At 36.3% G+C, this 26,049-nt stretch overlaps 1 protein-coding gene across 1 annotated transcript; it reads left to right on the top strand.

Moving 5' to 3' along the window:
- The first annotated feature begins 1,668 nt into the window (after nucleotides 1-1,668).
- Nucleotides 1,669-26,049, top strand: LOC139141152 (uncharacterized). The gene is made up of 23 exons (XM_070710758.1): nucleotides 1,669-1,843; nucleotides 6,308-6,366; nucleotides 8,167-8,256; nucleotides 8,516-8,626; nucleotides 9,124-9,252; nucleotides 11,635-11,737; nucleotides 12,211-12,371; nucleotides 14,744-14,939; nucleotides 15,215-15,343; nucleotides 16,130-16,307; nucleotides 16,982-17,103; nucleotides 17,428-17,553; nucleotides 18,333-18,596; nucleotides 19,674-19,831; nucleotides 20,163-20,325; nucleotides 20,745-20,861; nucleotides 21,111-21,268; nucleotides 21,700-21,822; nucleotides 23,436-23,518; nucleotides 24,110-24,150; nucleotides 24,415-24,511; nucleotides 24,874-24,973; nucleotides 25,583-26,049. Exons 1-23 carry the CDS (start codon nucleotides 1,759-1,761, stop codon nucleotides 25,628-25,630), a joined length of 2,841 nt encoding a protein of 946 aa, XP_070566859.1. The 5' UTR covers nucleotides 1,669-1,758; the 3' UTR covers nucleotides 25,631-26,049.

The following is a 26,049-nucleotide window of genomic DNA, read 5'->3' as shown; positions in this document are numbered from 1 at the left end:
GGCAATTATTGTAGATCGTATTCAAACCAATTCAAAATTGTGTCCTTAGGTAATGTTTGATAAAGCAATGTCATTTTGAGGTAGCAATTCTTTTAGACCTTTACTATATATGCAGGTTATGGTGATTGCTTAATTTCGATTTCGTTGCAAAGAAAACCTAATTATGAGATGATTAAGCAATAAATCACACCCAGCGACGGTATACCACGAGATTTTGACCAGTTCACGACGTATATGCACAAGCGATAGCGAGTGCATATATGGAATAAACTGGTCAAAATCGAGAAATTGAAATTTTGGCGAGGAACGTCAAAAACGGATTTTTGCTCAGGCTGAGAGCTCGCACGTATGCCAGCCGTGGTACATCGCCAATATACAATGGTTCTTTTCGCGTCTTGATCAGATCGCTGTATTAGCGCCATCAGTATACTGGTATGATATAATTATATCTAATAAGCATATCTAATCGGGTCATCTCACCTTAAAATGGCATTCCACATCTTGTGCCTTACCATTACCATTGTCGTGGTTTGAAACAGCTTAGATTACCATACGACGGAGATACAAAATGTAACCTTACTTTGCTATAATTTGTAAATTTAAAAACTACTAAATTGGAAATTAACTAGTTGTGGGTCATAGCTGTGGTATTTTTTGACGGGATTTCTGCCTTTTACGGGCTGGTTTTGACTTTTACGCTATTTCTGACATGAAAACTCGGAAACCGTTCTTTTCATAGCGTACGAGCGATGGACGAAGTTCGGTACAGCGTGTCAGTAACAAGTCATGTGATCGGTGACCACAAAAACTTCTTTAACACATATATCGTGGTGACTGGCATCATCGATGATGTCAGTTGTGTTCACAAGTTGCGAGGTCACCGCTCACGGGACTTTAATGACGCGCTGCACTGAGCCTCGTCCATCGCTTATACATGGCTAATACTTGAACAGTAAGTTCGGCGGCCAGTTTTTAACTATTTACCGTTACATCTCATAGATGGCAGAAACCTTTACCTACTTCCCGATTGCATAACTGCAGATAACTGATGAGACGTATGCGACGCTAGAAGATATTGAAGATAGTGCGAAATATACAAACTTTACCAATGAAAATACCACATGACACAACATCATCATTCCGAACTACTAAATTTGATAAAATGATGATTCAAGACTGATTATGTCAAACTCTAGACGACTTTTGATGAATTTTTATTTAAAAAAGTCTGCCTGTAATGCTCTATATGTAAAATAAAAACAAACAAACACAAAAAAAAACAAACAAAGAAACTACGGCAGTAGAAATAAGTGGGTTATCCATATGCAAAGAGATCAAGGTCTAAGTCACAAGTCACCATGAAAAGATACTATGAACGGATTTTCCAAAAGGACGTCTTCTATGCTGTGTGACGTCATTATTTGTTCCATTGTCATTGTGCGTTGTGGTAAATCGTCATACCACTTGCTACTAATCCGGGCAGTTAAAAAGCAGAAGAAAACATAGCAATCTACTGTGATTGTCTTTTTGTTTGCTTTGTTTTGTTCTCGTTTTATTTCGAAACTAGCGTTTCAAAACTAACCACTGACTCAAAAAGAGTTTATGAGATCATCGCTATCGTACTTCCGTTTTTTGCCGCATATATAATATACATACAAAGAGCAAGGTAAATATTTGGCGCAGGGCTGACATTCAAACACTGCACTTGTATGCCCCAGTGCCAGTGATATGGCGTGTGTATAAGGCCGCTGTGGAATCATGGAGTATGTCAAATTATTGTCCTTTTGCATGTATGCATCGGTCAGCTTTAAGGCTGGAAATGTCTATGCCACCTATAGTCAAGGTAAGTAACTATTGTATTTCAGCATAAATTTGTCCTGATATTTAAATATACTTTACGGTGGAGAGATGAATGTCATAAAGCATGTTCCATTATCGTAAATATTTCTATGTTGATGCGGCAACTTCTGTAAAATGAAACTTTCTCATTTCAGCATTTTTTGCTTCAATTTTTTGCCGTCATGTCGAAGAAGTGCGGCAGTAATTGTCGAATAAGGTTATGCGAAATCTCAAGGCTGTGGAACATTTGACGTTTAACTAAATTCCAAAAGCTATTATTAGAGCACGTGGTAGTGTCGCATTCATTTACAGTTTGTCAACACTTTTTAACACCACTAGAAATTTCACTTGTACGGAGCCTTTCAACTGGTTGACTGAGCAGCCCCTGGCGTTAAAACAATTTGAACAAGGCATCCATCAATTGCATCAATCTGGTGGAAGATCGGAATCTGTTGTGGTAACTGCGTTAAAATAAATTAACCGGCTCCTGTTGAACTTGATGGACCCATAAAATGTTTGTTAAAATTAAAATTCCTTGCCATGAGGTTTGCAATTTAAAGTGATTTGCAAACTCGAGTAGTTGCTATGATTTTTCAGGTCAGATATGTACCAAGTCGCTCATTGCCTTTTATATTTAGTTTTTCTTCCCTAAATCTTATCATTGTAAACGTGCAGAATGAATGTGCTGTTGAAATTTATCTGTTTATAAAAAAATTATACATATATGTTGACAGTCTTCCGCAAGAAAGCGCAAAACATCTTTCATTTGGCCACAAATATTTTCATTTATTGATTAATCACGATCAAATTCTCGGATACATAGAGAAAGTAATCATTGTTTGACTTTTTATCACCGATTGTTACAATCAAGGAATAGTTTTAGTTGATAGAAAATTCGGTAGAAACATGCGCAATATATTGTACTCCATGTTATGGTATACGGAAGAAGATGACCAAGAAATAGGCTAGTTGGCGAATTATCACTGTGAAAACTATACTACAAATGGAGTAGGCGTTTAGACCCAAGATCATCAAAAAGCAGTATTGATAGAGCCACAGAACACGATATTCATCGTGAATTGACCTGATGACGCATTTTTGTACGGAAGTGCGTGAGATGTTTATGTCAGTTTCTAATTCAAACAAAGAACACAATCCGATATGCTTAGTCAGGTTGAGAATGAAAGCTTAATATTTAATATGACATTGCATAATATATGTTTTATCATTACAGTGGTCGTGAAGTGATTAAGCTTAGATTACTAAACAATGGATTTTCAGTTTTTTTTATATCTAGTTTGTTACATCCCAAAGTGAAAACTACATTATTGCCATTAGAGTATTTCGATCATCCATTGTGGGCTTTATATAGCAAAAGATGATTTGGCGGGACTTTTACGCCCTGGGGCTTAGTTACTATCTTTTGTTCCAGTGCCAGCTGCAATTCAATGGTCAAAATCTCAGTAGAAAGCAGCAGCTAACTGCAGCAGACGAAGTGCCTTCATGGGGTTAACGCCTGAACTCAAAATCCCAGCTATGCTCATTCTCCTGTGACAAAATATGTGAATTCATGATAGTGTGTAAGTCAACTAAACATTGGCTAAGTGGCAATAAAGAACACCTATTTGTATCGCGCAAATGCAATACTCACATACAGGTATTTAGGAGACTAATAAATTAACCCATAAGCTCGGTGACCAGCCTTTAACTATGAACCGCCTTATCTGAAGGCCTAGAGCGACCTTTACTGACTACCCTGTATAGCAACTATAGATAAATCGAGACAAGTGTATGTGATGCTGAAACAGCCATAGAGTGCGTGAATTACCGTCGTCTCAGTTGATAACAATTGTATAATAATATGAGGATATCCCTCGATATCACCTCTTGGTGGGGTCGTATTGCTGCGAGTGAGGTTGTGGCCGCATCACACGAGTCGAAGACGAGTGTGATGCGGCCCACAACCGCACGAGCAGCAATACGACCCTACCAAGAGGTGATATCGAGGGATAACCTCTTTATCATATACCTATGCCCACGTAATTGAATGAATAAATCTCGTATATTAAAATATGATACGTTTCACAGTGGTTTTTCTTGATGGACTACATTTATTTGCGTCATCTTGCTAAGGCGGATTGATATACTAGCGTCTGACGTAATCTATCAGCTGGCTCATTGACAATAATTTTACGGTTGAGCAGAGAAATGCTTGAACTCTGTCATCAAACATTTAGGATATCTACCGAATCGGTACGGTACATGCAAGTGTTGTGTTTGGTATTATTTTCCAGAACGCATTTACCATGAATACATGATATTTTTGAAAGTTGTGCTTTTGAATTTGCCGGTCCTCCGACATGTCCGATAGCATATTGCTTGTCTGCGCGTCTATGTGTTCATGCAAACAGCTGGACTGTCATCGATCTGTCAGTGCCCGTACGGTGTGATGCTCTGCTCTTTAATTTGTTCAAATTGGTAGCACTACTAGCAGGTTAATCCGATATCGACACATGTGTTTTATTTAGTTACCCCGCATTTCCCTTTGCTTCAAAACCCTGCCACTTTTGGAGATCGGACATGATATCGTAGTCAAAGTCAAAATCATAGACGGGCACCATGGTTTGTTTTGATTAGGGCGCCACCATGTAAGTAGTCCGGTATGCAAATCAACAGGCCGTATCAGGCTTTGTTATGTAAATCAACAGGTCGTATCACTTTTTCATATGCAAATATTCAATTGAATGAAAGAAAGACGCGCTGATCATTCCTTTCATATGCAAATCAACAAGGCGTATCACTTATTGACATGCAAATCAACATGATAAATCATGTCACTGAACTCAGTACAGACACAATACAGGGCATAGGTAACAATTGTATAATAATGTACTTTTATTCTGGATTCTTTGTATGAGTAATAATAATAGTATGAAATTGAGGAGCCATTTTCCATCGCCTGCTCAAATAGAAACTTGCTAGCGCTGTTTTTGAACTTGTTTGTTTTATATCCTCTTCTCCGGTGATTCACGCTCTAGTAGTTTGACTAGCTAATAAAGCAGAAGGAAGTAAAGAGAGTGTATTTTATTGTTTTATGTTCTTGATTTATTTAAAGTGGAAGCTTTAAATTTTCCACTTGCTAAAGTAGAGCTCACAAAGTTGTCAGATATCTCACTGCCTTATTTCGCCACATAGACCTGTAAAAATTCAGGGTAGATATTTTGAACCCACGCTGAAAACAGTACTCCAAACCAACGTCGATACCATGCACCTCTAGTAAAGGTATAAAACTTTCATATTTAAAGAGCGGACTACTCTACTATTTCAATATTTTTTGACTCAGCAACACTGTATGTTCCTTTGACAACGCATTATTTTGCCGAAATTTCGACTTTTCTCATTTACCTTTCTCATTTTAAGTATTTTTCTTTAACTAGGAGAACAGCAGTTATCGTAACGTCACGGTTTGATGAAAACCAAATATGGTGGGAAACTTGATGTCAAATAAATACGAAAAGTAAAAAAGCGCAGCAAATAACAGCAGCGTACTTTGACTTCTATTGATATGCTAATAAGGATGTCGCGCGTTTAAACGTGAATAGTGTGAAGGCCAGTCAGAGTAAAAATCTTGAGTACTATTTGGAAAATCAGCAGAATTACGTAAACGAACCAGAGATTTTGTTCACAAAAGGAGTTAGGGAATGAGCAATAAACAGAGTTCAGGCAGGTATAGGTCATTTTATTAAATTACCCTAACTTTGAATTATGTTGCCTTTCAAAGTTCCGACACAAGTGGCGTCGTCGTAATGGACCCATTTTCGCCGCTAGTTGGCCTGCAGCTATCCGTGGCGAGGTTGACCTTGTGATGATCCGCATAGCGATACATGGTACTCCGTCAACAGATAGCTGCGTTTCCACAGCTAACATACATACATACATACATACATACATACATACATACATACATACATACATACATACATACACACACACGCACGCACGCACGCACGCACACGCACACACACACATACATACATACATACATACATACATACATACATACATACATACATACATACATACATACATGCATTCTTGTGTACGTGTATGCGTGCTTGCATACATACATACGTACGTGATTTTGCGTGCATGCATGCATGTATGAATGATACATATATACATATATACATACATACATATATACTACATACATACATACAGACAGACAGACAGACAGACAGACAGACAGACATACATACATACATACATACATACATACATACATACATACATACATACATACATACATACATACATACATACATACATACATACATACATTCAAAACATCTCGAACAAAGAGTGCAATCTTGATGAGAAGTTTTACTTAAACTCTTATATTCATTATAAGCATTTTTGGCAGCTGTATTTATAGTTAGTCTTATCTCATATCCGATTTTTATTGCAGATCTTGACATGTGTGACACAATAGTTGAAGGACAGTTCTATTCAAGAATGTTAAAAGAGGTAACATAAAGCCATTTTAATCCTATTACTTTCAATGTAACTATGCTAAAGTTTCAATATTTTAACAGAGTAACCATCACTAATGCCACTATATGTAGCTTCCTGCAACGACACTGTACCTTATGTTGAAGTGATAAACTTTATTCACAATTTATCAAATTTGCAAGCCCCTGTGAGTCCTTGACGAGACCTTTGGTATCGAGAATTTGACAATTTCACGAGATTTTGACCAGATCACGACATATATGCCCGAGCAACAGTGATTGCTCATGTGGATAGAATCGAACTTGGTCAGCAACGAGTGGTATACTTGTTGTTTGGGTGGTTTGTTGCTATTACTGTAAGTTCAAACCCGATTGATACACCGTATTTTTCTCCCTGGGTTGATAGTTCTCCTGGTGGATAGAATTGTCCCCGAGGCTGTCTTTCGCCCAGGTTAAGCGATGTATCCATTGCCTCGATAAAGTTTTGTGCGATGTGTGATAGTGACTGTACTAACGTGAGTGCTTCACGAACTCTACAGCTTGTGGAGGGGTCGGAGTCAGAAAGAAACATGTAACAATTATAAGATCGGTTAGTAAACCAATCTTTTTTGAGATTGGGGATTTTGCCAAGCGGTTTTGTTTGTGGCTTCTCCACTATGTCACTGGGTGCCGTGCGTTGTGAGTTCGAATTTGATCGAATCACCGTATCATAACAGTGAAGTGGAATAAAGGCGTGAAACGGTAAAAGGGGGAAATTCCTCTGAATGACAGCTCGCGCGTGATACAACCGTGCTATATCGCGAATGTAAAACGGCTATTTTCACTTCTCGACCAACCACATCACGTTATTCGCGCCAACAATATACAATAAATTTTGTCGAGATAGAGCTCACGCGTGACATGTGCTATATCGCGAATATAGAAAGATTATTTTCACGTCTCGATTAATCACATCACTTTATTCGCGCGATCAATATACTGATATGATAAAATCACTATCATATCCTACCAGTATATTGATGACGCAAATACAGCGATCTGGTTGGTCGAGACGCTATCGCTCGTGCATATATGGGGCGAACTGGTCAAAATCTCGTGGTATACCGTCGCTGGGTGTGTTCTATTCTTAATAATATCATACCAGTATATTCATAGCGCAAACATAGCAACACACACGATGTGTGTGTCTCTACCAATCTTATTGGTCGAGACGCGAAAAGAACCGTTGTATATCGACGATGTACCACGGCTGACTTACGCGCGAGCTCTCAGCTCGAGAAAAAAAACCGTTTTTAACGTTCCACTACAGAATTTCAATATACTGTTATGATATATTAGCAATAAATCACACCCAGCGACGGTATACCACTCGATTTTGACCAGTTCGCTCCATAAAGGCACTTGCTATCGCTCGTGCATATATGCTGTAAGATGGTCAAAATCTCGTGGTTTACCGTCACTGGGTGTGCTTTATTGCTTAAATAGCTTATTTCAGAACGGCCGTCAAATATTTTACTCATTTTGAAATGCAAACATGTCGAATCTCGCGGTTGATTAAATTCAATTGATTTGACTGATACCGATGTGCATTGATTAAATTTCACAGATATTTCTATATAATGGCAAGTTAATGTCCCTTCCTGCTATTTTTTGGGTAACTTAAACTCAATTTATATCTTTTCGATGTCGCAGATATCCAACCGTTTCATCAAATAGTATTAATTTTTTCGTTTATTCCATGTAGTGCTTTCTTGTGCTGTTAACATTTTGGCTTATTTACAATGGTGTGTAACTTTGTTTTTATATTTATCGTCAGGTATCTCCTATCGGCACAGAAGTTCATACTTTACCAACATTAAGTAGTAACCTTTCCCATCATTTCTTTATAGAAGACAGTACGAACAAGGTTTGTAAAACTTTCTTTGCTTGTATTCGACAGATGTCATGAAAAGCGTGGAAATGTGTTTCCAAGCCCATTGTTACTTATTGACCTGAATGCAAGCTGTATTGCGACGAGCAGATGATTTATGTACTGGGCAGGGTATCTTTGAACAAACGAATTGCATTTCTCCTGGCGATGGTATTAAGATCAGTCCATTGTCATTACGAGCGCAGTGACTCGAACGAGATTTTGTTCATAGGTTTACACATTTTATTTCATTCAGGATGAGAGGTTCAAAGTGAGCAGCAATGGCACTGTGTACCTTTCGGGATATCTCGACTATGAAATCGATCAAAATTATACGCTGAGTGTCTTATCCTATAATGGACTCAATGTAAGTTTACAAAACACGATTGGACCTAATTTGGGATAATTGAATGGTGAAGTAATGTCGATTTCATCTACAAATGTAATCTCATCTGGTTTCCTTTTAACGTTACACACTTGTTTTTGTAAGTAATTTGCAATATTGTAACATTCAGCTATACGGCACCTAACACTTTTGAGAAATTTGAAAAATATGAAAATCCAATTGTCCCAAATTAGTTCCAATCGTGTTACAATATCTCTTTGCAGTAAACTTCAGTCCCAATTTAAACGTTGTAAAACCCTTATCGCTACGGTTTGCTGCCTCATATCATGATATAGTAATAAGTTCGATTCGGTTATGTTTCGTTTCGTTTCAACTAGTTTATAATGGTAAAAGATGTTTCGTCGGGCATTGAGGTTAACCTCGGCATCATTCTAACAAACAGACATCTTTGTGTTTACAATTTGATTATCTTTGTCTCTCCAGTGTTCTCAAAACAAGCAATGTATTTGATTTTGCAGAATACGGCCGGCAGCGTATGTGTTAGGCACAAGGTTGAAGTTTTCGTCGTAGATGATGCACATTGGCCGAGACCTTTTAATGAAAGCTGCTGTGCCTGTCAAAAGGGCAAGTCCCGGTCGAGAGACTATGTATGTGTACGTCTATATAAAAATGAAATTACTTTATGTGTCCATTACTTAATTTTTAATAATCTTCAAAAATGATCCATTATGACCGAACTAATAATAGTAACGAAGAACTGTGTTCGTTTTTTTTTTCGGCCCCAGGTAGTACGGCGGAAGCGTCGATGTAAGAGGGCGCTTTGTAAAAGTCATCAAAGGTCATTAAAGGTTTCATCATATACCTCCTCACGCTTGAAAAGATCGTGGGCTGCTCATAATGATTTAAGCTCACGTGTTGACACACGTAGGCTAATGTCATAGCGATGTCTGTCTATATGTCCGTGTGTGTGTGTGTGTGTGTGTGTGTGTGTGAGAGTGTGTGTGTATGTCTGTCTGTTTGTTTACACGATAACTCAAAAAGGCCTGAACAGATTCAAGTCACATTTGGTACACAGGTGCCATATGCTTCTTGCAAGAACTGATTAGATTTTGTTTAGTGTGGCTTTTATATTAATGAAGTTATTCAATATCATTTTTTTTGTACAATGGTTTCCCTATGGAGACGGTGATGACAGTGTAGACATATATCAAGACATACTGCACACAATTTCATGAAACTTTTGACATACGAAAATATCAGAACATTCGGATGATACTGTGAATGTCATGACAATTATCTGCTCATTTGAATATTTAATGAAATTTTGTTCTCAGTGACATAACTCTGAAATTCCTGCACCAAACTTGATGATACGAGCAACAAATATTGATCTGATATATATCTAATTATATTTAGAAGCATTCGGCAGTGTCAAGTTAAAAAATAGCTCATTTACGTGATTTATGAAGTTTTGTAATTAGTCATATAACTCCGAAATAACCGAACCAAATGTGATGAAATCTGCTGCAGATACTGATCAGACAGATAGCTACTTGTGGTGTAAAGCATTTGGCTGTTGGGAATTAATTAAGGGTTCATTTGCATATTTAATGAACTTTGTAATTAGTGATATTACTCCAAAATTATAGCATTAAATTTGATGAAACTTGCTACAGATGTTGAACTGATAAATATCAAATTGTAATGAGAAGCATTGTGCAGTGTCAAGTTAATAAAAAGCTCATTAGCATATTTTATGAAGTTTTGGTTATTAGTCATATAACTCCGAAATAACTGCATCAAATGTGATGAAAACTGCTTCAAGTGATCCGACAGATATCTGACTGCGTTGTAAAGCATTTTATAGTGTGAAGTTAATTAATGGTTCATTTGCACATTTAATAAACTTTTTAATTAGGTATATAACTCTGAAATTATGGTACGAAATTTTGTGAAACCTGCTACAGATATTGATGTGATAAATATTTATTTGTGCTATGAAACATTGAATAGTGTCAACTTAGTTAAGTGATATTAATTAGTGATATTACTCTAAAAGTACAGCATTAAATTTAATGATACGTGCTACAAATGTTGATCTGATGGATATCTAATTGTCCAATGAAGCATTGAGCAGTTTCAAGTCAATTAACAGCTCATTTGCATATTAAACACAGTTTTGTGATTAATGATTATACTCGGAGGGTACTATGCAAAGTTGATAAAACCTGCTACATATAGTGATATAACAGATATCTTATTGTTCTGTGAAGCGTACTACTCATTAAAAAAACGTGAGCATATTCAGTTCGTATCTGGTTATTGGCTTGCAGGGAGCCTTTTAAGTGAGAGGATACTTGTAGAAAGAATATTTCTGGTTCTTGCATCTTGACTGATGCGGACTAAAAAGGAATTTTTCATCAGTTCAGCGTCTTTTGAATGTAAAGCACCTTTGGCTTGATAAACATACAGGCGGGAAACATATTTTTTTGTATATAAATTTTGCTGTAGTATATGGATATTCAACAGAAGCTAAAATCAATATATCTAATATCTTGTGGCGTTTGTTTTTAGTGTTATTTTCAGTGCTATTTCCATTTGCAATATAATGAACATATGGGTGATGTTGTAAAGGTTTTGCAATAGTAAAGATTTGTAGAAGCGAAAGGGACCAAATTTAGGTCAGGCGGTCAAGATGAAAAAATATTTGCAGTCCTAGGTTACTATGGAACGTCTTTAAATTTACGTCCCCAGTGTACCACGGTTCATACCTCATGAATAGTAAGACATACTTTCAATTCAGTTTATGCTTCAATTGATATCAAACTTAAGAACAGTATCATTCAATTTTGTATTGATAAACAGGATCCCGAAATTATTGTAAAAGACTGAGAAGTTGTTATGTTAATTTCGGTGCATTTTTTTGAACAAGTCATAAATGAAATAGCCTATCGATTTTCAGCGGTGATGCAAGTCTCTTTGGCACGCCATATAGGCGTCATATTTTAACGTTTAATTCTCTTTTTCAGCCTTTCGTCGCCGAGATCTTGCTTGGAGAGGAAAAGGCATCGTTTGGAATGGCGGGTTTGAATTTTTGGCGCGAAAGAGTTTACGCAGACAGCACAGACGACTGTAAGAAGTTTCCTAATTGATTATGTTCAAACTAAAACCCACACTACAGTTGATGTACTTAACAAAAGACAAACACTAATTTCATTCATGTGTCAATATATATATTTTATTGGTTACAAACATAAAACTTTTTCATCGATATTTCGTTGCAGTAAAACCACGACAAACTTGGGGCTAATGTGCAGCATCTCAGAAGCTGTTATCCAAAAGATTGATTGAATCTTACCGTTATTATTGAATTCTACGGAATAGACCCCTTTAGTTGTTGTGAATAGTGACAATCGACCAATCAGATGTAACCTCCCGAGCCCACAGCACATCAGAAGCAAACAAATGTTGGTCGTTTTTATGAACAATAACTAAATATGCTTCATCCTTCCGAATCATATATATCACCTCTTTTCAATCGAGGAAGAGCTAGAAAGTGGTTTCGATTGTAATTGATATCCCCTATTTTAAATCAATCTTTCTAGGTCGTATCACAATGTATGTAATCATAGACGGTTTCCAGCTTCAAAATCTTATCGGACTTTTCAGCAGCGTTGTCCCCTTCAATATCATCTCTTTTTCCTGTACGACCTTAAACAGTGAATACCGTAAGACTATGTATGGTGGACGGCTACGATTATATGAGGTGAAAAATTGTTTTAAATTACATAAAAATATAAGATTATATATGATTATCTTATGTCATACTATGTAACATAATATTATAGTATGGTACATTACGTTACATATATATTCTATTCTATTCTATTCTATTCTATTCTATTCTATTCTATAACACACGACATGCTCATTCCGTGTCGTGATTCGCAAGAATACGTCACGAAAATGGAAAAGTGACCGGTCACGTGACCGTAGTGTCGTCTGCAATTTTTCAACATCGGCAGGTGACTATACAGAGCGTGATGTGCATCCGGGATGAGCGACGAGCCTCTCTCTAAAACTGATTTCCCAACGTTTTCGAACATTCCAATAGCGTAGGACTTGAAAAGCTTATCATCGAAAAGATTCAAGTGCAACAAAGGATTTTTGATAGGCATGCTGAGAATATTTTTTGAAAGAAAGTGGTACCACGTACATCTGTAAGCGCTATGGAAATATCGCCAAGTAAATTTGTCATAATGGATTGTTGTTGTGCAAAATATTTAAACACGTTATAAACTATAACATATTATATCATACCAGCATATTGATGGCGCTAATGCAGCGATCTGATTGGTCGAGACGCGAAAAGAACCGTGGTATATTCGCTATATACCACGGCTGCCAAAGGCGCGAGCCATGCCACAATTTCAACATACCGTTATGATGTAATAGCAATAAATCACACCCAGCGAAGGTACACCACTCGATTTTGACCAGTTCACTTCATGTATGCACTCGCTATCGCTCGTGCATATATGTCGTGAACTGGTCGAAATCTCGTGGTATACCATCGCTATAGGTGTGCTTTATTGCTTAAATACAACATGAGCGTGTAGTGTGTTATAAAACACCTATAACCTGGTCTTTTTCTTGCTATAGCGCCCCTTCATTACTTCTCGTGGCCGTGCGTTACCAGAACGCATCGCTGTACCCCTCGGCCTACGGCCTCGGGGAATAGCAATGTGTTTCTGGTAACACACGCCCCCTCGGGGTAATAGACGGGCCCTATAGCCCTCTTAACCAGGTAATAGGTGTTTACTATTCTATTCTATTCTATTACATTCTATTCTATTCTAATCTATTCTATTCTATTTACTTAATTATATTTTATAATACTCTGTCATATCAGATTTTACCATATCATATCATATTATATCATTACATATGTTATATATTGTATCACATCATATATCATTTGTTTAATATATTATATCACATTATATTATTCGTTTAGAAATGGTTTGCACGTATAGCATCATAAATATTAGAATCTTGATCGTTGATCGATTACCGTGAATGCAATGCCAATGCTCACAAGTTAAACATTCTAAATTTTCATGATCATGACTTGGCACGCCCATTTAAGTACGTTTTGTAGATACTGAAAGCAAACGGAATATTATGTGCTACAGCTGCAGTCTAGGTGTTTCTCAAAAAAAAAAAAAATGGAAGCTTAAATAAACATAATTGAAACTACATCCGGATAGAAGGATGAAAATATATCAGGAATATGTGGAGTCAATCTTTTACCTGCAACATTTTGCAAATGATACAAACGTGCAAAAACGGACATTTGTTGTTTTCTATCAATTCACCACAAACGCACCTGTTTTAACGTAAATCACGTAAATCTGATTAATTTCCATAAAACGTCTTATTTTTGTGTGAATGTTAATAAGTAACGAGACAAAATACATGATTTTCTGTAATATTATTGATAACGTTTGAGTCAGGGAAGTTTGGCTTTTGAAATATATAATGAGTGACCAAAAATATACTAAAGCTCAAATATTGTCATTCAAATACGAATATTGTTCATGTGTTTTTTGACAATATTGCATCAAATACCTTCATGTAGTGATTCTTACCCGTAACAATTACACAAAATCTCATATTTCGATAGGAATTTGGCCGATTGTAGACAAATTCGGTGTAAAATTAAACAAAGTTCTTAATTTTAAAGACATTTTCTTACCCAATTGCCACAAATCAGTGTCAAGCATGTTTATATTGAACGCATATCTTTAAACTTTTTCACAGTAAAGGTTTATTTATTGGTACCTCTACAGGCTTTTCAAGGTAAATATATAATGTACTTGACCAACCTGCATTAAACCCATCGGCAGAAGGGTAGAATTATAAAATTCCCAAGCCCTCGTCCTGGCTTGGTCAGATCCCTCTTTGCTCAAGCCACCTATTATGTTTCTGAACCAGCTTTCTTTTATTTCAATACTTAATCCAGAAGATAAAAGGACATGTATCACATCAGTACGTTTTATTGTTACAGTACTGTTCCTAAACGTCAACTCGATACTTCCATCACGTATCTCGAATTTCAATACCTTGATCTTGCAGTCTATAAATAGTTTACCACCACATCTACAAAAAGAAGTCTGGTTCTTGACAAGACGAGATGATCGATTCATTCAAGTTCATTTATCGGATGAAGTTTACCGACTTATCTACCAAATAGAACCAATATTTTCATGTGATGGTGCAGTACCTGGTAGGGATTATGTGTACACGATTACCTGGGGTATCAGGATACTCGGTAAGAAACGCTGGCCTATAATTTACTATATTTGGAAATACCATTTCGCAGAGTATAAAAATATGTAATTTCCTGTAAGCAGGCCCATTTCAGGGGGTTTTAGAACCCGTTTTCAACACTAAATATATGTACAGATCTGACTGTCAGACACTTTTTTGTCTTTATGACGTGAAGTTTGGTTTTGCCGCTCAATTGTCCGACACAAACGGAGACGGGACGCTTTTGAATATAAACTCTAACCCTTTTCTGCAATTTATCATTTTCTGTAATCCAAGGATGCCCAGATGGTTACTACGGAGTAGATTGTTCTGAGGTTTGCATTTGCAAAAATGGAGCGACTTGTCATGCGGTGATAGGTTCATGTAAGTGTGCTCCTGGTTGGCAGGGACCTGCATGTGATATCCGTGAGTACTATTACGGGGAAATTCGCACCTGTTGTACAAAGAAAGAACCGATCAATCTTCACTTCCAGTACATAATATACTATCCCCTCAGCTTCTTCTGTTTTCCTTTGTTGAGAACTTAAATTAGATGTTAATTTTATGCGCTGTTTTAATGTCATGACTGAAGTTCTTTCCTCATTAAGGTAATGCAGAGAATGCTGACCGTGTAGATGTATAAGATACTTTGTGTTTTGAACAAGAATTGTATTCATTTCTGATGTTATTAACATCTTTTATTATGAAAGGAAAATAGTTTAGACTTACATTAGACAAATATTAAAGAGGTCAACATGACATAAAGTGACAGCTGTTGTCTTTTTCGAACAACCTCTTAGTTTTTACAATTATAATAAACTGTTCATAAGAAATACCAAAACCGAAATACGAAGGCCAAGTAAGCTTAGCATTTAACAAAATGATGAGGCGATTGCTTGCGTAGGTTCAAATGTACATGTTAACGGTAAAAGTAAGTGATGCTAACATGAATAGAAGTTGGCTGTTAGAACAAGATAACGTGAGATCAAAAATGTACACCTTCGTTCTGTTTTTGATGATTAATCAGTCTATGACTACTTATATGCATCTTGTAGTGTCTGCAGACAGAACTCAAAATAACTGATTTTTGGGGATTCTTTCGCGAAAATACACATCTTATAGTTACATAAAAACAACGGAACAATACTCATCGTTGAAAAACGAATGGTTTGATTTGTGCCTGGGAGCTCAACATACTTTTATTTTTGTTAGGTCGCAGCGAAGTTGTTTTGAACGCAACAGGATTGGAAGTTTACACAGGTGACTACGTTGAAATGCAGGCCAATATATACAACATTAAATTGATAAATACTCCGATATCATGGTACTTGAATGGTTCCGACGAATTCCTGAATGAGAAAAATCATTTCACATCCAGTGTTAACACAACGTAAGAAATATTATCAATCAATCAATCAATCAATCAATCAATAAATCAATCAATCAACCATTCAATCAATCAATTACTCAAAATTCTGCCCGAGAGAATTCGATGTACAGATCTTTATATTTTAATGCTCTCCAATGGAATAAAATGAAGAAAGAATCTTTTGAATTGATGAGATTCAAGCCTATCTTCAAACATTCAACGGTAGATGGACACCGTACTTATTTGATAATTTGTGTTTGTAACATTTTTTTCTCTATGAACTAGCTAAATCACTTCATTGACCGACATAAACTATCAACATTTATAAAATGCATTTGACATCTACGTGTCTACAAAGTCGGAATTTTAAGGCTTGCAATGTTTCTTTCTCTTGACCTTTATTTTGTTGAAACCTCTCCTCGTATCTAAAAGAATATGCATGCAATACACGAAGCACGAGAAATCGATGAACTCTTCTAATAACACTCCCTGTCTCTCTCTGTCTCTCTCTGTATCTGTCTTTCTGTCTGTCTGTCTGTCTGTCTGTCTGTGTCTGTCTGTCTGTCTCTGTCTCTGTCTGTCTGTCTGTCTGTCTGTCTGTCTGTCTCTCTCACTCTCACTCTCACTCTCTCTCTCTCTCTCTCTCTCTCTCTCTCTCTCTCTCTCTCTCTCTCTCTCTCTCACATGATTTTCAGATTAAATATCACTCATTTGACAATATCAAACTTTAAAGATGACTTCGCTGGCATATATGTATGTTCCGTAATTGACTCAAGTGGAAATAATATCACGGCTACAAAAATATTATCTGCAAAAGGTAGGTAGAGGTAATTCTACTTGTACATACATACATACATACATACATACATACATACATACATACATACATACATAAAATTCCTATTTATTTCCAAAAAAACATACACAATGTACATATGTAGTATTACCGTAACACCAGTGAAACACAATACACCTCCTTGACAAGTGTGGAAATGGCCCATGAACTCAGAGTCAATTTAATCGAAGTGTAGGACATGTATGTATGTATGTATGTATGTATGTATGCGTAAGCAGGTACGTATTTTTCTACGTATTTATCTATGTATCTATTTATTAACGTATTTACGGACCAAATTTCCAGGTTGCCATAAAAATTACTATGGCGAAAATTGTGACCTACTCTGTAGCTGTGAAAATAGTGCCGAATGTGATCGATATCGAGGCTGTATTTGTCAGGCTGGTTGGATGGGTACCCATTGTGATAGAGGTATCTGAGTAACTTTTTCATTCCGCATGAAAAAAGAGCGAATAGTTTAGAACTCATTTAGGTTTGTTTGAGTTTTGTCTTTGCAACCAAAGGCTGACTAATAATCTCATGAAATAAAATTATTGGTTTACTCCTTTAGTGGAGTGCCGTACTTGACTAGGAATTGCAGTATTTCAAATTTTATATGTTTATTTCTTTCGTCAAGTTACACTAAAACTGATTTTTCTCATGCAATGGCAACGCTAATGGCCGCGTTTTTCTCTAAAACAAACCGGATTCGTTGTCCCAGCCTGAAGGTTTCAGTGTGATCTAAGGTGGACACTATGATCACCGAGTGTAGGACAACTATAGAAGGTCACGGAATAACGGATAGTGATCGTAGCAGAACTTTGCAAAAGTTAAGCTGCTGTCAATGAAGCTTGCACAAAGGTGTATGTCATTCAGATGTTAGACAATTGCATGTAGTATATGGTGTTAATCTGAAGTTTTGTAAATATTTTGAATACGTATTCAAATAAACGTCCTGGCGAGGCGTTCAGAATTATTTATGTAACGTTCTTAATGATGTCTCGAAATGAACGACAACACCATTGACTCCAACTTACCATACCGATAAAACTATGAAACTACCTTTAATGCCAGTTGCCCTCTTATAGGACAAAGAAAGTCAGACCAAATTTCCAAAACAATTAAGTGATTGTACTGAAGATAAATGTGTGTGTAAATTGCATATAACAAAACTATTTTAAACAATATAGTTTTCATTTTTCTTGTTTCAGTATGTCCATCAGGTTGGTTTGGTAGTAACTGCACTTCACAGTGTTTATGTGAGAACAATTCAACCTGCAATCCGGAGAATGGCCACTGCACGTGTATGACAGCGACATGTGGATCGTACTGCCATATTCAATGTAAATGTGACATGGATATAGATCCTGTCTGTGATGAAAAAATTGGAAAATGTCTTTGCGAGGAACCTGATCTTCTACCTTCGGGCGAAACTGAACTTCTGCCTGAAAGTGAAACTGATCTTCTGCCTGCAGGTAATTAATAGTTGAGTTCACGATGACTGTTGCTGGCAAAAAAGCAAACATCAATTTGAAAGTCGAACATGACTTAAAAGAAATAGGCCACTGATGTAAAATCTCCAAGTCTCTAAATTACTTCGCAAGGCAAGCTGTCAATGGTCTTTCAGCCAATCATTCTGCGCTACTTGTAAAAATAACTGCAGGCAACAGTACCAACAATACCAACAGTACCAATGTATATTTGATTAATTGTTTATTCGGTTTAATGTTTTCATGTTGTGTGTTTGTGAGAAGAAACGCAGGGCAACTATCATATGAAACTGAACTAAACGTCTATATTGAAACTATCTGTGTTATATATTGATAGATATTCAAATAGCATACATCACCTAAAATATTCTATGTTTTCTATCGGCGAACGTCCGATATCAAATGAAATGCATTACTAGTGTTTGGCTCTTTATACGCCTTTCATTAGTCGACCGGTCAGGTAAGACAGGCTACATTCATTTTATTTATTTTATGTGATATTTAAAATTGAAAGTGTCGCGACGTCAATCTTAGGTTTATAAAGAAAACTAACGTTCCACAACGATGACTTGTTATTTCACTGATACATTGATCATATTGTTATGTTACTTTGTTGATACCTCCGACAGTAATAAAGAATGCGATTGTTTTCCCTTTTATGTGACTCGAATAAAAAGCTTATGAATAAAAAATTGCTAAATAGCCGTAATGGATACAAGCAAGAAGCATAATGAATTGTTATTTTAACTAGGAAGAAATAATCAATTCCTTAATTAATGTTTCGGATATGTAGTCACGTCAGTGAGCGCTCATTGATGCCCACTTGACGTCTCTTTCCATCCAACAATACTGTACATCACAAATCTGAGATACGTCTCCGTTGACGATGATGATGATGCTGACGATGACGATGACGATGATGATGATGATGATGATGATGATGATGATGATGTTGATGATGATGATGTTGTTGTTGTTGTTGTTGTCGTTGTTGTTGTTGTTGTTTTTAAATGTTGTAGCTGGTTTTGTCCGAATTAATACAAATATTTCTGTGAATTTCAGATAAAACAGGAAACGAGGCTTTCGTGATCGCTGTTCTCGGTGTGGTTAGCGGTACATTGTCTCTGTGTGCATGCATAGCATGTGTTGCCTACTGTTATAGAGGCAGACACCATGGATTTAAAACAATCATTGATACGGAATTCGACAGTTTCATAGAGGTAATGCTAGCAACAGTCATTGCTCTTATCGTCTCCAATTTATACATAAGGTTCGAAAACCTTGCAATATGCCGGCTTTGTCTTTCGATTCCTGCATATATTCGCAGAAGGCGAAATGACCACATGTACATGTTCATTAATTCTACAATATGCCATTATGAAAAGTTACTCCTGAAGTAATCTTTTTCTTATTTTTTAATTTTTATATTTATCTACTCATGTATTTTAAGACTTCTCAGGCTTTCCACGAAGCATTTTCTACTGTTTGTGACTGTCTTTTATATTGTGCTTCTCTTAAATACATTGAATTTCCCCATCCTTGCGATGACAGGATCTATTTCATGAGCATCCCGATCTGGACACATGGGTACTGAAAAGGAAAGATATAAAAGTTAGAAAAGAAATTGGGTTTGGAGAATTTGGAAGGAGCGAACTAGCAGAACTTCGAAGAGGAAATGGAACTCTCATGGTGGCCTTAAAGTCATTGATTACAAGTAAGTTTCGTAGATTTTTGTTCTTGCAACGAGGACGTTAAAGGATTCTCGTGAAGAAAAGCAGTCACAACGTTTGTAGAATGTGCGAAGGATAATATACATCTCATTGATGTTCTGAGTGTTTCACTCAAATTATGATTAATTATCTAAAAACGGCCTTTGCGTATATAACGGTTTCTTTGTTCATTTACATTATTGTATATGTCGAGTGGATTATATATAACAAGTGTTAGTAATCCAAATGGAATATAGTTCGACATTAACAGCTATGTGTACGTGTGTCCAGATAAACGACATTATACAAATGGACTGTTTCAATAAATCATTTCCATCCAGTGTAGGACAATATCGCAGATATAGCAAGTGTCATGTTTGCTAGCAACAACTTCGTCTAAATATTACATTTCCATATTTCACAGACAGACGTCACTGTCTTTCGATCTCATACCGTGACTTTTGCCATGAGATAGCATGTTTGAAGAGATTGCATGGTCATCCAAATATCATCAGCCTTCTTGGAATAGTTGTATCTGGCGGTAAGCATTTTTTGACTTTTGGATTTATTTTTATAGTTTACGCTTACGTTTTCCGTTATTATATCGCCGAATTAATTTTCCGTTTCGCGCTTATCACTGCAAGATTATCTTAGAATATGAGCTAGTCGCGGGCTTTACAGACATAATAATATTAATATTTTTGTAAAACAGTCACAACGTAATTTATAAAGAGGTCACAATGTGCGATGTAATATATTACTTGTTAATTCTGTCTATGGTCACATGTAGACCCCAAGTACATAGTCATCGAGTATGCAGCACGAGGTGACCTGTTAAGCTATCTGCGGGGTTTGAGAAGCAAAAATGTGTCGCGACTGGAAGAAGAGAAGCTCGTAAGAATCTCAAGGGATGTAACATTAGCCCTGCAACACTTGGAAGAAAATATGGTTTGTTTTATTATCTTGAATTGATAAATGCCACGTTTATTACGTGCACACACACTCCTTAGAAACAACAGCGCGCATAACATTTTGTAACTGTTTTGCGTCACCTTGCAATCATTATATATGGTAGGCGTAAGCGTATTTCCCTGGGTACACTGTTGAAAACTTTAATTTAACTATTATTTCTCAGCATCTGTCAGACATCAACACACAATATGCTGTTCTGCAGAAATCCAGAGCAACTTCTAGCCAGGTAAAATTGACACCATGTACTAATCGAATAACTGGAACTGCCCATGAATGACTGTCTCAGGTGTAAGGACCAAATCAAGCAAAATTTCTCACATGTTTGTGGCATTATATAAGATTGTCAACGGGGAATCGTCCACGATTTTGTAGAATATAATTCGCAAATACTATGTATCTTTTTTCAGTTCATTCATCGTGACATTGCTTGTAGAAATGTTCTGATAATGGAAGACTACGTTGCCAAAATTGGTGATTTTGGTTTAAGTCGGGATATTTATGAAACTGGAAAATATTGTAAAGACAAGTGGGTAATTATGACTTTCTATATCTACAAATCGAAATTCCACGTTTAGAGAGTTAAAGACACTTTTTGAAAAATGTTCATGGCACAATAACTATTTCGCGCCTAAAGTTTATTTGATATTATACTGTGCTACCATGCGTCATTCTCATATGAACTGCTCTTTCAGCCGATGCTAAAATACTATTTTAGCACTGATAGCAGTGTGAAATGGGCCCTAAACCAGCATATTCGAAAATTGCCCAGTGGGTGCATTTGAACATTCCTATCTAAATTAATCAGAAAAAGTCCGCTTTGTTTTACCAAATAAATGTCATGGCCATGAAGAAATAGAAAACGTACGACCGCCATATCTATCCCTATTGTCATTATTATTATAATTATTATTAATCTTTATCTTAACTCGATAACTCCATAGGTGAAACACCTCTTTTCATGGAGGTCGAATAGACAAAAGAAAATCATATTGCAGCACCTACTTAAAAACACAAAAACACAGAAGTAAAAATATAAAAAACCACGAAGAGGCATCAGACAAGTAAATAGAATACAAAAAGTTGTTACAAGATTTCTAAAAACTAGTCAGTGACTCAGAGTCCCTGATTGGTTTAGGGAAATTGTTATATTCATCCACGCCCGCAACAGACGAGGTGTTTTGATAAAGAAGTGTACGTGCTTTGGGAACTTTAAGGAGGTTCTGATTGGAAGAACGAAGTGATCTGGAAGCGATATACTTATTGAACATACTGGTTATGTAGTCAGGGGTTAGATTGTGAGTTGCTCTGTAAATTTGGGCCATACGGTTAAAACGGAGTTTCAAGTCAATGGGCAGCCAATGAAGCTGAGTATACATTTGATAAGTGGAAAGAAGCGGAACAGTGTCAAGAATAAGTCTCATTGCACGTCTCTGTAGACGCTCCAATGCATAGATATTGCTATTGGAAGATTACAATAGCATATGAAGCACAGTCACTCTTCTCATACAAAGAATATTACAGAATGACTACCTTTAATGTATATTCCATAAGATTGCTCGGTAAATCAAATAACAATGTGTCATACTATATCGTACTACTACCAACTTGTCTGTTCGTGTATACTTAGTCTATCACATAGTTGTCGTATTGGGTGGTAGTGCGAGGCATGGTAATAAGTATATGTTTAATATGGTGTATTTTCCTCTCGTCTTTAAGACAACAAATTATACAAAACGGCGCCTTGACGGTTACATTGGGCCGTATCATCAAAAATAAGAGTTCAACTACAGAGTACTAGAGATTGCCCTATATATCACGTTACCGTCAATATAAGTTCACTTACAAATGAACAGCCAACCCCATCCCTCCACAAACAAACCCCCGAAAATTACTTAGGTATTGCGGAAAAAAATATTCGTTTAGCAAATTTAATGTAGATACAATCATCCTTTATTATGAGATATCGAATCAAAATACACAAATGTTCATGAACGTATCATAGGCATAGTATACGTGAACAGACAGTCGACGGCAAAACAATATAGCTTCCGTAATTGGACGTGCTAAAGAGTCAATCATGTGGTTTATATCTGGTTTCACACTCTTTTTCAATAGATCGTTTACATTTTTTTCTTTGTGGCAGTCACAAGTCCATGGTCCACTGCCATTAAAATGGATGGCCCCGGAATTCCTACAAGTTGGTGTGCACGACCAAAAAAGTGACATGTAAGGGTTTAAAACATGTTATAGCCATAAACAGTGGTTGCTTATCATTAATACAACTCTTGTCTTTTTCTGAAAATTTGGTATTGGGGAATTCCATCACACAGAGAAGAACATTAAACACGCTGAAGTTAAACATTGCATTCACCATCTCTAAGTGACAGTATACTTCGATTAAATGAAGTATCTTTCACTTCCTTCCATGTTTTGTATTTACATGTGGAAAGTTCTTATTGGTTTCCAGTAGGTAGGCCTACTGTATTTCATGATATGGTATCGACAATGCGTCTCTCATTCACCCATGTGAAAAGAGGAAACTCATCCATTATTAAGAAACTATATATTTTCTTTGCGATACATATGTGCCACTTTCAGTGAAGTCTTTTACAAACAGTTCCTTAAACGTTCAACCGTTTCCTTACTCATAATGACTCGGCGAAATGGAAGAAACGAATGGACAGAAAATATAGCTGATTTGATAAGAAGATGAATAGAAGCTTAGGGGAATGATTACTACATTTGATATCGTTTGATAAAGGGGGAGGGCTTCATTTAGGAACGACTAATGACCTTGTTTTTTTTATTACGTGGCAGATGGTCGTATGGAGTCTTGCTGTGGGAAATTGCAACTCTAGGTGAGTTAACTTTTACTATATTTAGGAAGTATATAAATTTCAGATTTTATGGTAGAGGAAATATGATCGTTACATTGCTTTAAAATCGATTACACGAATAACTGTTACAAGCATTACCTTCAAGAAAAAAGTTGTTTTAAAAATATGTTCCAGTACAAATTATGTTGAAACTTGAAAAAATGCAACCTATCCTACCGAAAAGGAAAGTAATTTCAAAGCATTCATAACAGACTTGGTCTAACTTTAGAACATCATTTTTTAAAGGCGAAACACCGTTCACAAATGTGCCAGTCACGGAAATGGTCAAATTTCTTTTGAACGGACAAAGACTTGGTCAACCAGAAACGTGTACAGACAGATTGTGAGTATTATATTTTTTGATTGTGTATTTGCACAGAAAATTAATTTTAATTTGCAAAAACGGTAGTCTCAAATTAGAAAAGATTGCTTACCGAATCCTTCTGTCAATGTGTAATTTTGATGCGGATGTCTGCAAGAATACCCTGCAAAATGTGCCATGTGACACAGTTCAATATGTTAAACACAGTAGCATTCTTATCATCATGACATATATTGTCTAACTTTACAAAAACACAAACGTTAGCTCTCATTATACCTTTTACCCATTTAAAATTTCTTAATGGCGTTTAATTCGTATAATATATCATTATATAAGTGTGTACTACAGTAACCATATCGCGTTTGGCACTTATTGTGTTAAAGGTACAATATTATGCTGAGATGTTGGCAGTTGAAACCTGTAGACAGGCCGAATGCCAAAGACCTGGCCGATCATTTGGAAGAGGTGTCCAGACACGAGGAGGTGAACACGTCGGCGTTCTTGTTTTGTTGTTGTCATTGTTTTTGTTTTGTTCTAAATTCAGTTAAGAATAGGAATGATCTTACATTAGTAACAGTGCACATATATGCATATAAGGCAGCACAGTTATCCAGGCGACCTGTAGACAAAAGACAGCTAGATAGACAGATAGACAGATAGACAGATAGATACTAGATAGATAGATAAATAGATAGATAGACAGAAAGATAGACAGACAGATAGACAGACAGACAGACAGACAGATAGATAGATAGATAGATAGATAGATAGATAGATAGATAGATAGATAGATAGATAGATAGATAGATAGATAAATTGTCCTCACCTGAAAGGATTAATGTCAACTAAATGGAATTCCTCAGGTTATGACAAGAATGTATGTCGAATTCATGCGGAGGAAATCGCTCGCAGTGGAAAGGCGCAAGTGAGGTCTAAGGATTAAATAGGAGCTAGAAAATTCCATAAGATGCATCATTTACGTATAGGTCGAAGGTGTCATTGATAAAGTTATCTGTTTGCCTTACAGATATGTCACAAATAATATGTCCATGCATTCTCAAAGTAATGTGCTTTCAATTGTATTTATTACAGAGATTCTTCACAGCCACTCTACCAGATCTAACGGGCCTCGATGAGTAGAGGGACGAATCGCTTTTACGCAATGCAATACTTCACGAATGGACTTCTACCACAAGGTTGATTATCCCATAGATGCCTTCCATGGAACGTTATTTATATGCTAGATATTTTTGACTGTACATTAAAATACGCTTTAGAGTGCTGCAAGTCTTCTGCTACATCACGAAGATAATACCGTCCAACGAACTTCTTCTCAATGGAAAAGATGCTGAGCTTGTATACAAATATGACTGAAATACAAAATAATATAACAGAGTTACTGTTGACTTGTTTATAAAGAAACGTACTCACAAACATAGATATATAGATACATACATATATACATAAATACATACATCGATACATAGATAGATAGATAGATAGATAGATAGATAGATAGATAGATAGATAGATAGATAGATAGATAGATAGATAGATAG

This window comes from Ptychodera flava, chromosome 9 (genome assembly GCF_041260155.1).
Source record: "Ptychodera flava strain L36383 chromosome 9, AS_Pfla_20210202, whole genome shotgun sequence".
Lineage (NCBI taxonomy): Eukaryota > Metazoa > Hemichordata > Enteropneusta > Ptychoderidae > Ptychodera > Ptychodera flava.
This window is presented reverse-complemented; position numbering and strand designations above follow the sequence as displayed.

Excerpts from the sequence above, each read along its gene's own strand:
- LOC139141152 (XM_070710758.1), top strand. The coding sequence starts at position 1,759 with ATGGAGTATGTCAAATTATTGTCCTTTTGCATGTATGCATCGGTCAGC. Across the intron at positions 9,253-11,634 it reads AGTCCCGGTCGAGAGACTAT|CCTTTCGTCGCCGAGATCTT; the intron begins GTATGTGTACGT and ends TCTCTTTTTCAG. Across the intron at positions 17,554-18,332 it reads GGGTACCCATTGTGATAGAG|TATGTCCATCAGGTTGGTTT; the intron begins GTATCTGAGTAA and ends TTCTTGTTTCAG.